Raw genomic sequence first — 13,036 nt, 5'->3', positions numbered from 1 at the left:
CTCAAACTACCTGTAAGTAGTTTCATGTCTCTCTCTTTTCTCCATCTCATATTACAGAATGAAGGTTATACTAAAAGTGAGATAATGACAGTATACAACTTATGTTTTTCTAAACACAAAATAAAATACGGTTTTTATGGATACATATATAAGTATGTAAATGCAGTAAAAAGGTCTGGAAGACTACATAACCTGATGTCTAAGGTTATCTCTTTAGAGGGCACAGGAGTTGTGGGAGAGTTGAAAGAAATTTTAGCCTTAGCTGTAATGTTATATTTTTATAAGGAGATTCTGTATACTACTTATGTAATAATTGTAAAAGTTTTAGCCAAAAAGAAGCAGCAGCAGTAGCAGTAGAGGAAGAGGAGAGAAAGCATAAAAAGACGGTAATTTATGAGAGCAAAAAATTAGAAGCAGCCTAGAATGCCCAACAAAAGCAGATGATTCAGATGGCACATCCATGTAAATAAATTTTATTTTTTAAAAGTCTTATTAGATTTTTTAATCATGTGGGATAAATTTTAACATATAGTAAATGAAAACAGTTTTAAAGTAGTTTAAAGTGATCCCTTTTTATATATACTTGTAAAAAAAATAAGTAAGCATGTGTGTGTGTGATGTATAGAAAAAAAGATAAAAATATACACCAAGTGTTAACGGTGGATAGTTCTCTCTGGATAGTGAGACTATAGGTAATTTTTTTGGTTCTTCTTTTTTCTGGGTTTTCTAAATATTTTACAATGAGCACTGTATACAGTAAAAAGATTTTCCCTACAATGAATACTTCTGGTTTGTGTATATGAAACATTTATAATTTTAAAAATAAATCAAGACACAAACATTATATTTTTAACAATTCAAAGTCCAAAATAAACATATCAGTCTTTGCATTCCAAGAGAACTTGAAACTTTGCAAATAGCATGACTAGGCAAGCAAGTAAAAACTAAAGTAGTAACTTTAACCAAGGCAATAATGGGAAGCAAAATTATTCTATTCGTCACAAATCAAAAGTCTACAGACTGCCGGCTTCCCAACTTCTCTCAGTGGAGTCCAAGCGCAGGTCTGATCTGCCTCTCACCAGGAAAGCAAGTGTCTGTCAGGAGCCATACGGCACCCCTGACTGATTCCTCTTCCTGAGCCCGAGAGGATTCTGTCCCTACCCTTTAACACTGCAGAAGACACAATCATTTTCAGGATATGTGTTTCGCTGACTTAAGTGACTGTTTTCTGACATGATCTCTAGAGACATCTTGTCTCATTTGAATGGCAGTTTCAAAAAACCAATCTTTCAGACAACACTGGGACCTAAACCCGGGAGTGACTCAGACAGTGACTAACGAGGCAGGACCCAACCTCTGAGATGCTGAGGAACACAGCTGGGCTAGACAACATTTTCCGCAGAAAAGAATCAGGCTTCCTAACTTTTCTCAACTTCTTAATTTTTAAAAACTGAACAAGATAGGAGCAACCCAGTAGCAAAAACAAACAAACAAACAAAACAACAAAGCCATGTGACACAGTAGAAACAAGAGGAAAAAATCATAGTGCTACAGAACACAAGGACTGGAATGGACCTTGGAGATCATCTATTTAAACTACTGATAAGGAAAGTGAAGCCCACAGAGGCTTTGACTTGTTCACTCTCGAGGTCCTGTAACTAGTCACTGGTGAAAAATAAACTCTTTTTGGCACTTGATTCCATCTAACACTCCGAACCCTTTTTCACTGGATGCTGAGAGTTAGGAGACCTGTGTTGCACACAGTAGGCATTCAAGCCTATACTGATGCAATTTGGAACACCAGGCACAGAGAAGACAAAGATTGGGAGAGCAACGCTGGGGCTTTTCTCAAAAGGCAGGTGAGGGGCCGGCCCCGTGGCTTGGCGGTTAAGTCCGCGCGCTCCGCTATTGGCAGCCCGGGTTCAGATGCCAGGCACGCACTGATGCACCGCTTCTCCGGCCATGCTGAGGCCCTGTCCCACATACAGCAACTAGAAGGATGTGCAACTATGACGTGTAACTATCTACTGGGGGGCTTTGGGGGGGGGGGAAGGAGGAGGATTAGGCAATGGATGTTAGCTCAGAGCCGGTCTTCCTCAGCAAAAGGAGGAGGATTAGCATGGATGTTAGCTCAGGGCTGATCTTCCTCACACAAAAAAAAAAAGGCAGGCGGTACAGTGGATGTGTCTTCAGCTGCTCCCCATTACAATCTCCTCACTCTTAATTTGTTTTCAACACCTCCCACATTTCACATCTTCGTAATTAGGCAACAGTCCATGTTGTTGTGTGTGGCTTGGGCTCACTGCTTTTCTAGTCTTACAGACTTGTGTACTTTTTTTTTCCCAATAGAAAAGTTATTGCTATTTCTGCCTTCCAGAACAAATACGGGGCTCAATTCTCTTTTACTTCCAGGAGAGCATAAGAGAAATACTAATTGAGGGGCTGGAGTGCCTAGAATTTACATACGTTTTCCTCATGTGGACACCACTATAACTCATTTTTTACGAAGGTGAAACTAGACTGGCCTTATCTTTTCGCCAACAGAATATGTTATATGCGGAAATGGAAAAGATCCTGAAAAATAATCTGGACCACAGCAAACTACCTCTGACAAATGAAGATAATCTATTCTTTTTTAAAGGCTTCCAGAGAAGAAAATTCCTGAACACTTTCCCTCTGAAATTTTCTTACACCTAACCCAAATCTCTCCAGCTGCAACATAAGCCTATTTTCTCTTGCTGATGTCCCATAGAAATCAAAACGATCTGGTTATGACTCTTATATTTAAACACAGGGTATCCCACAGCTGTCTCTAAATAAATCTTTTTTTACCTTAATTTTTAAGATTAATTTTTCCTCTCAGAAATCATTTTCTAGCTTTTTAATCATTATTGTGGTTCTTTCCCAAGCTTCCTCCAAAATATATGTATCTAAATATGAGAATTTTAAAAGGGGAAAAAGTAAGGTTCTAACTAATGCCTAACCTGATAAAAATATATCCTAAATATTCCTACATTCTGGACCAAGATTTATAACTTCTTTAGTCCCAAAGGTCTGTAACAGAGCTAAGAAAATACCTAGAGTAGTAGTTCTCAACCAGGAGCAATTTTGCCTCCAGGGAACATCTGGCAATGTCTGGAGACATTTTTAGTTGTCAAAAGAGGGGAGAGGGGAAGGGATGCTATGGACACGTAGTGGGTAGAAGCCAGGGATGCTATTAAACATACTACAACGCACAGGACAGCCCCCTACAATAAAGAATTATAAATCAAAATATCAATAGTACAGTTGAGAAACTCTGACTTAGAACAACATGGTATACGAAAATTTAAAGAACAAACATAGGAAAAGGAAAAAAGGAGAGAAAATACTGAGTGGAAAGGTAGTAACGAAAGATTTTTAAAATGAGAACTAAAAAAGACAGAGATACGAACCATAACACCGATTTTAAGTGCAGCACAACAGTATTTCCTGCTATGATGTGTCATTTTATGAAAGGATATTGATATCATCCTGCACACCTTGTAACTGCAGCTTTACATTACTTACTAATGATTGGCCTGGGTCTACTACAACCTACTAGAATACTAGATCCTTCTCTCCAGTCTTTCACAATCTATCCATTTCTTGTGATGATTCACTCATTCATACAACAAATATTTACTGAGCACCCATGATGTGTCAGTCACTAGGGATACAACAGCGTAGGCAAAAACACCTGCCAGAGGAGAGCTTACACGGGGCAGAGGGAGCTACAGATGCACTTAGTTGACTTTTCCTAAGTGAATCACTTGACATCTATTTCTACTAATACAGATACATCTATTAGCACTACTCCAAGTTTCCCAAGTCATTCCAAAATCAAGACTACTCTTGTGATGGCCATCACTGTCATTCTTGCCCACACTGATGACAAGTGAATATGTAATAAGCACCCTTTCTAATTCACCATTCATGGAACAGTGTTTCTTCAAGCAGGACAAAGCCTTTCAGCTTCTCGCACTAAGGAAACCTTCTAGAGCATTACAGATAAACTTACAAGGTTATGACAGAAAGTGAAAGGGAAACATTGACAACTGGGGGATCTACAATTCAAAGCAAATCACCTCAAAGGGTAGCTCACAATAAAACCTCCAACTCAGAAAATATTAAAATGCAGTAGAAGACCTGTCTGAGAGCACTACCACCTATTCCTCTCCTAGACTAAAGAGGCACTCAGCACACATCTGCTCTGGTATGCAGGCATCAGTTAGGCTTTAGGATCACTAGTTTTACAGTTAGGAAAAACTCTGGTCCACCAAAGGAATACTCAAAACTTGATGTCTTTCCAGGGATTTAAAGGGTGAAGTAACAGGGTTTTGCACACACTACCTTCCCTGAGACTTATATGTAAATCCATGGTGGATGGTGAAACCATAGAAAAGTCTTAGCATTTACTGAGATTAGCAATACTGTGTAGGAACCTGGGCAAAGAAGGAAGGGGTATGGTTCAGAAGGAAGAGAAAATGTTGGAGGAAAGAAAATGTTACTCTTCTCTTTAAGGGAAATTAGTGGACAGTATTCTCCCCAAGGATGACCCCTGGCAGCTGCACCCAGGGATTGAGCATAACTTCCTTGAAGAGCTCACTAGGGGCTGAACCGGAAGGCAGAGGAAAGAGAAACCCAGAGGGATTAGGGGTGAGGGTTGGGGAAAGGCTGTGTGTAAAAGGGGGTTTTAACGAAGGTAGAGAAAGAAGAGACAGAGGGATGGAGAGTAACATCTCCAAACTTCACGAGCACAGTAGGAGAGTGAGTGAAGGGAAGAGAAGAGAAGGTGGAGGCCTCTAAGAATTCACACCCTGTGCCCTCAGTTACAAACACAGTCTAGTTGCTAACAATATTAAATTCCAAAATGACTTGTAATGTAGGAAAATAAAATAAACATCCTGCACACTTACCCAATCCGCGTAAACAGCTTCCCATGGGCATGGAGAAAACTGAGGATGAACCTTTTGTTCAGCTGCATGGGAAAAAGAGAGAGGAGAAAACAATTAAACTTTCCCCAGTTTCCTGTTACTGAACAGAGTCCCTAGTGACACAATAACCTGGCCAGGGTCTAAGGGGTGGGCACTAGGGATGGGAATCAAATGGACATGCCCAAACTCTCACACAGACCCAGGGCACATGCCCAACAGTTGCTGCTCAGCTGAGCCAAAATGACAGCAGGCTCAGTGAGCAGACAGCACCCTCTGCTGGCACCGGTGCCTGTGTGTAGGGAATGAAGCCCCGAATCCGAACCAAGCCAGGTAGAAAGATGCCTGCAGCTCTCTCAGATCTAGGAGCCACGCTGGCCCCATAATGATGGAAATCAAGCACTGACAAGGACAGGAATAATACTGATCTTGGGTAAGTGCCAAATCTTACTCATGAGCTATTTTTCTACCTACCCAAGAAAGCAGGACTCTTCTTTGGTAACCAAGGGTAATGTAACCAACCCACCACTAACTAGCTCATCAAACTGTACCTTTCTGGCTTTTAAAACTAAAGTTCAAGTTCTAGTCTGGAGTTGAAAATTCAAGTGTCTATAGGGGCCAGGTATGAAACAGGCTGGTGGAGACCGTAGCAATCTATGGCTATTCCTCTCCAGTTCTGCTCTTTGTGGGCCCAGTATTATCGTTTCTTTCCCTTTTTTTCTTTTAAAGAAAAGCTGAAAGCTGGGTTTTTATGTGAAATCCTCTGGTTTTTATTTATTTATTTATTTTTATAATTTTATTTATTTATTTTTTCCCCCCAAAGCCCCAGTAGATAGTTGTATGTCATAGCTGCACATCCTTCTAGTTGCTGTATGTGGGACGCAGCCTCAGCATGGCCGGACAAGCGGGGCGTCGGTGCGCGCCCGGGATCGAACCCGGGCCACCAGCAGCGGAGCGTGCGCACGTTAACCGCTAAGCCACGGGGCCGGCCCCAAATCCTCTGGTCTTTAAATGTTGGCTACTAATCAAAAAAAAAACTTAAACATTAGGCAAGCCAAAAACACACATTTGCCACATCTGGCCCATGAGCCATCAAATTTACTATCTCAGCTTAAGGTTCTAGAAAATCTACTTCTACCAAAACCAAGGAGAGAGATTCCTCTGAGCAAAACAAGGGCAGGGAAAAAAATTCACCTCTAAAGAAAGTGGACATAATCTACAGACCTAATCTTGTTGTCATCTTCCCTGGTCTTCTAGAAGCAATATGCTCAGGGCCTTGCAGCCAGACAGGAAGAGGGGTCAAGAATCTCAAGGGGGTGGTTAAGGGCAAGGAACAGTCTAGCACCCCTGGAGACTCTACCTATGAGGGGAAACTATTCTGGTTTATCCCCTTGCAAAACAGAACACCAATCAAATTATGGCAGTTCCATCTACTTCATATGGAAGCTAGGTGTGGGAAAAGGAGTGCATTCTCACCTCACCAATGACTTCAACAGCAAACTCTGCATACAAGCTTCAGTCTTTATTTTTGCTTAAACAAATTACATTTAATCAGCAATACTAGATCAAATACTGATTTACGTAGTTAAAAAGCTCAGGATACTTCATTGAAGGTAACCTGTCTCTACAGCAAGGTGAGTCAGGGCCAGGGGTTCCACGAATAGAAGGGCAAGATGAGGAACTGCTGCAAAATAAATTGCCAATGGTTATACAGCCATGTGCTGCACAACGTCGTTTTGGTCAACGACAGACCGCATATACGAATGGTGGTCCCATGAGATTAGTACCACATAGCCTAGGTGCGTAGTAGGCTGTACCATCTAGGTTTGTGTAAGTACATTCTATGATGTTTGCACAACAAGGAAATCGCCTAACGACTCATTCTCAGAAAGCACTCCATCGTTAAGCGATACATGACTGTACCACTGTTAGCGGCAAAACCTGGGCCAGAATGCAAGTCTCTAGATCTACTAATAGAGGTAGGTGGTGAAAAACATCTGCCACTTACCTGCTGTGGGATCTCAGGCAACTGATCTAACCTCCCTAAGCTTCTCTTTCTACACAATGGAGGTAACAGTACCTATATGTTAATGGGTTGGTGCACGAGATAAGGCAAATAAAAGCATGCTTGACATGTTAACACTCAAGTGTTGGCTGAACATTCTCTCCCAATGAATGATAAACCAAGTGGTAAAATGTTAACAACTAGAGGATCCAGGTGAAGGACATATGGGACTTCTTTGTATTATTCTTACAACTTTCCTACAAGTATGAAATTATTTCAAAATTAAAAGGCAAAAATATATATTCTCCCTTTATTCCTATTTTAACTCAATTATTCCTTTTCCCACAGCTGTCAAACATAAACTGGTTAACTCATCCATAACCAGGAGGACTTCTTTAAAGCTGGTTATATTTATACATACAGCATACTTCAGTAGGAACAGAACGATACTAACCCATCTCATTCAAGCCAATCACCACCCCCAAGGCAGTTCAGAAATTTAAGCAATTTAAACCCGTAAATGGCAGAGCTAGAACCTGAACCCAGGTCTTCTGATACCAAAACAGTTCTCCTTCCCTTAAAACTGCCTCTATTTTAGGAATGGAACTGGTGAGCTTATTCATGAACGGCTGATGAGGGAATAACAGCAACCAAATGCAGTTCAGTTTTAAGTTTTCCTTACCAATTAGATAGGAAACTCACACTGTGTGGCCCACAATACCTTCTGGAGTAAAATGAGAGCACCAAGAGGTTTTTAATATTGTGGTTCTATCTTTACTTCCCAAAGATCCTTCCCTTAGGGTAGTAGATGAAGCCCACTTAATGAATTCACACTTGCCATTATCGCACTTTAACTGTATCTAGTGGAAAGTGGATTTCAATGCACTGTTTTTCAACTAGTGCGAGTGAAGGGAATCTTAGGGAACTTTTTCAAACTATACATACATTCTCCCTGACCTTGCTTAGTGAGAACCATTGCTTTATTTTTAGTCTGGAAGTATCTGTCACCCTAAACATAGTTTCTCTTCATTGTCACCAACAATACTTCAAGTAGGAAAGGAGCTAAAAATGTAGATGCATTCTAGAGAGAGGTAAGACATGTTATATTGAGGAAGTAGATTTGTTACACATTGATCAATATGAGCCTAAGCAACAAGGCATGTTATACTGAGGAAGATTTGTTACACACTGATCAAAATGGGCCTAAGCAACATTGCACATAACAACATGAAATCGGCAGTACTGAGGCAAAACTTCTGGAAAACTTAACTGATATCAAGTCCACGGTAAGAAAAGTCGTAATCTGAGCTTTCTCCCTCTCCAACACATCACCATGAACTGGCTTCCATTTTTGCAACTTTTTGATTCTTAAGAATACACTCAGTTGGTCTCACTCAAGTAGGGAAAGAAATGTTACTCCTTGAACGGTGAGACATCTGCCTCCAGATCTTCCTCATGCATTTATACTGTTCACCAGAAACTAAAAATGCTCTCAGGTGTAGAGAGACAGTGAGAGACAGTGTTAGAATTATTAAAGGGCTCCTGGCTCTTTAGTTCAAGTCCAAAACCAACTCATTATGGACTCATGAGCCTTCTGCACCATCTAAAAGCAATGACCCAAAGAGACAGTTACGGCAGTAGTTGGATGGGTAGGTCTCTGGACACTCTCAATAAAGTCTATCCTGCCATTAACTATGGGATGAATGAGTAAAATGGTTTGGGTTGTTCCTCAACTGTAAAATGGAATTTCCACCACTGACATTACTTAACTCAGAGGTAAAAGGATAAAATGAAATAATATAAAGCATTCTGTGGAGCAAACGTTTTATGCAAGCTCTGGTAATTATCACTCAGAACTGCCTAAGTGCTTTGTGAACTGTGGAGCAAGGAAGGAGAAAGAAGCTGCTCAGAGGCAGCAATACAACACAAGAGAAGATTCTGAAATATGCCCAATTTCAATTCCTAAATAGTTACCCCTGCTTCTGAATAGCTGTGTGGAAAAGTGAATTTCTGAAAAGTGAATCATTTTAAGGATAGTGAGAGTACTCAGTATTAAAAGGAATTCCAATGTGCATTATTAAAGCATTTGGAAAAGCATAAGTTATCATTCTCTAATTTATCCATCTGGAATGTCTCTATATATTAAGTATTAGAAAAAACTTTGTGTTTTAAGGGGCTCTCTCCTCTTAGATATGAGACAACACAGGTGGAGACCAAATTTCAATGGTACCTGTTAGTAAATGTCCAGGACCTCCAGAGCATGCAATCAAAGCCTATTTACAGTCTCCCTAAAGCACTGAGATCACAGGGTGGAGGAGAATGTGAGCACAGAGGTGATACTGTCCAACTTCATCCCTGTGCTCCCATGCCAGGCACAATCAAGAGCAAACCAATAAGACGGAGTCCCCAAACCCAAGGAACTTGTAGTCCAAGAACAAAAGATAAACAAATAACCAAATGCCAACTTGCCACCTCCCCATTTATGCTCCAAAATCTAAGGTTTTGGGTGCTGGGAGGCACTGTGTTTCCTATACTGTCACTATTCCTCAGCCAGGGAAAATCTTTGCAGGAGGTGAGATCTAAGGAGATAATAAGAAAGTGAGGAAGCGGGGGCCTGGCACACAAAAGATGGAAACCTATCAGTAAGTCAGTAATGCAATAATCATTTAGTAGTGATAAAAATTATTCATTAGGACTTTCAGTATTCTTCTTTCCAGGATATAAAGAAAGAAAGAAATACAGGCAAGCCAAGTACCATGGTTCAAATGCCTTGTAGGAACACAGGGCAAATCAAAATCAGTCCGTAAATCCCTTACACATGGACCAAAGAGCCACACCGAGGCTGAGGTACAGCAGGGATGAGATGGTGATTACTCCTCACCTTTAGTTGCTCCACCCCTGAACTGTTCTGGGCAGGATGACAGCTCAATTAGCTCTAATTAAGCACAAGTACCACGTAGAGATGGCCCACTTAGACGGCTGGATCTGGGCCATGTGAATTCAAGCGTAAAACGTGCCTCTTAAAACCACCTCTTCCAAGTAATGCACACCTTCAAACAAGGGCTCTCACTCTCACACTGCAGCTCAGTGCTGCCTAAAAAAAGTCTTACATTAAAGCAATTTACTTGCTATTACTTCATTATCTCTCCTACTCAAAGCCAGCAGACCAAAGAGAAATTGGGCTAAATGCCAAATCAGTAGTCAGCTCCAGAAAACCCAGGAGGGAAACTGGCACTAGGTATAAAGAAAAGAAGGAGTCACAAATTTGTGACTATTCTGTATTTATTGCTCATTTGTTTATTGGGGGGAAGGAGTAGGACAGAATGGTATGAACAAAGACTACTGATCTTAGAGTTGAAGACCTGGGTCCAAATTTTGGTTATGCCATTCATTTGCTATGTAACTATCAGCAAGTCACATCAACTTTCTAAGGCTGTTCCTTCAACTATAAAATGAGAAGGTTGAGTGAGATCAGTATCAGTCATTCCATAACCCTGAAGTGTATGTGCATCACAAGAAGAGCTTTTTGTAAAAAATACAGATTCCCCAGTCCTACAGAATCAGAATCCTCAGGGAGGGAGAAGGACATTGCAAATCAGCATTTTTAAAAGGTCTCCAGGTAATTCTGAGAGATAGTCAGATTTGGGAACCACTGGGCTAGATCATGGGTCAGCAAACTATGGCTCAAGGGTCAAATCTAGCCTGCCACCTGTTTTTTGTATGGCCCATGATCTAAGAATGGTTTTTATATTTTTTAATGGTTGAAAAAAAATCAAAAGAATATTTCATGACACATGAAAATTATATGAAATTTAAATTTCAGCGTCCATAAATAAAGTTCTACTGAAACACAGCCATACTTGTTGGTTTACATATTGTCTGTGGCTGCTTTCCCCCTACAAAGGGAGAGCTGAGTAGCTCCAGCAGGGAGTGTATGGCCCAAAAGCCTAAAATATTTACTATCTGGCCCTTTACAGAAAAAATTAGCTGATCCCTTGTTGGATCATCTATAACACTGGTATCTCAAAAATTTTCTACCTGCGCAACACTTGAGGGCTACTACACACATATGCTGGAAACAGCAATGGTTCTCATGGGCTGAGAGGTAAAGAGGAGTGTGGTTTAAAAGAACCCCCACCTCCCAGGATATTCTGATAACTACCTACCTCCTATCACCTCTGGAGAATGACCAATCTACAGTGTTCCTTCTAATTCTAAAAGCCCACAAATGTATGCTTCTAACTAAATCTAACCTTTCTTGCCAGCTTCTAACCAACACCATCCTGTTATATGATAGCACAAAAACACCAAATGCCAAAGGACTGCTGCTCTCAAAGCTTTTGAACTCAAACACCCCAAAGGCTACAGAGAAATATAAATGGGACTCTCCACGTTTCCACCTTCGAAGCCACTATGGGGCTAAGCGACCGGATGGAAACAGAACACACCCAAGCCCAATAAAGATTTCACTTAGGCCAGAAGGACCCTGGACGTTTCCCAAAACATCCCTAATCAAGAGAAAGTGACAGCTTAAGGGTTATGAATCCCTGTACTATGGTCTGACAATCTACAGCAACTAGCTCAAAAGTGCCACCAGTTTAGCATCTTAAGGTATAAAGAGAAAGCGAGAAAGTTCAGCCAAAGGGCAATACTGTTGCTCTGACTAGGTTACTTTCGGAATGACTCTTCTTTCTGACTCATCTCTCTCAGTGCCTGGGAACTCTCCTGCCCATCTATCCAAAAAGTAGGGGATCTGGGACACCCTGTGTCTGTACTGCACAAAGTGAGAGAGAAGAGGAAACGGCTGAAGCCCCATTCGGTGATCAGGTGGTCAACAAGAAAGTAGTTCTCTAAAGGCAAGTACACAAGCTCAAACCCAGCATACAAATGAATGAGTTGACAGAGTGTAAGGATGGTGAGGTCCTTCTCACACTCTGTCCACCTATTCATTTATTCATTCAACAAAAACTTACTTGCCACTTTCTACATACATGATACTGTGCACGAACTATGAACAAGGCAGAGATAATCCCTGCTCTGTGGGTGACACAATATGAAGTACTATGATTGAGGATATAATATAACATATCCTCACACAATATAAAGTACTATTTCCACAGCAAGAGCATCAGAGATCTCAGAGGAAGAGACCCTTGCGTTGAAACCTCAGAGTTGAGTAAATTAATCAGTTGGTTTTGGAAGGAGCAGGGAGTCACGCCTATGTGTCATACGCAAGGGGAACAACATGTGTTATGGTCCCAAGAATGGCGCATGGTAGACTGGCATGGCTAGGTGAGTGATTCTACATGAGGAAGGCTGGAGAAATAGGCCAGGCCAAGTTGTAGAAGTCTTTGTTAAGCAGTTTGATCTTAATCAAAGCCATTAAAGGGTTCTGAGCAGGGAAGTGCCATGAGCGAACCACATTTTTAAAAGGACATTCTGGCTACTGTTTAGAAATTTTAGTGTGTTTTTTTGGGGGGGGGGGGTTGGGCAGGGTCAAACATGTAGAGGCCAGGAGACCAGTTAAGAAGCTGCTGCAATCATCCAGTGGCAAGGGAGACAGAGAAGAGAGGGAAGATAAAGGAAATGATCATTCCATACTCAGACAATCATGATCCCTGTCCCTAACTCCCAGTGGTTCTAGTTCTAAGTAACGCAATTTACAGACCCCAGCAGTGGCCCAGAACCAAGTATGAGTCTTTAGAAAAAGACTCAAACTAAAGGAAACACTGATTTCATTTTTAGAGATAATTTGGATATTCTTACTATATTTCTTTTCAATATTTTTAAATGGCCTAGAATGGTGTTTGGTACTTAGTATATATTCTATAAGTGACTGTTGAAGAACTTACTAAAATATATAGATTTGATAGTGTAGTATTCACCCAGGTAATACACACAAAAAGTTCACAAGAAAAATAGTGCGGTACTAATTTAATGCTGTAGGGAAATAACATACTCATCACTAATTTAAATCTATTTCTTTTTGGAGGGTAATTTGGAAAACCCAGACAAAGGTGTTCAAAGGAAAACAGTTCTATCAGGATTTAAGGATTCTGATCCTGCGTAATATTAGTTC

At 40.8% G+C, this 13,036-nt stretch overlaps 1 protein-coding gene across 4 annotated transcripts in view; it reads right to left on the bottom strand.

Annotated features, from left to right (window-relative positions):
• Positions 1–13,036, bottom strand: part of SMG6 (SMG6 nonsense mediated mRNA decay factor) — a 205,440-nt gene that overhangs the window by 153,235 nt on the left and 39,169 nt on the right. For all 4 annotated transcript variants that reach the window (XM_058560085.1, XM_058560086.1, XM_058560084.1 and 1 more), the window contains one exon: positions 4,938–4,999. In XM_058560085.1, the coding sequence (XP_058416068.1) occupies positions 4,938–4,999 (62 nt within the window). The remainder of the gene's footprint in view (positions 1–4,937; positions 5,000–13,036) is intronic.

Source organism: Diceros bicornis, chromosome 18 (assembly GCF_020826845.1).
Source record: "Diceros bicornis minor isolate mBicDic1 chromosome 18, mDicBic1.mat.cur, whole genome shotgun sequence".
NCBI classification, from domain to species: Eukaryota; Metazoa; Chordata; class Mammalia; order Perissodactyla; family Rhinocerotidae; genus Diceros; species Diceros bicornis.
The sequence above is the reverse complement of the archived record's forward strand: the minus strand, read 5'-3'. Positions and strand labels throughout refer to the sequence as shown.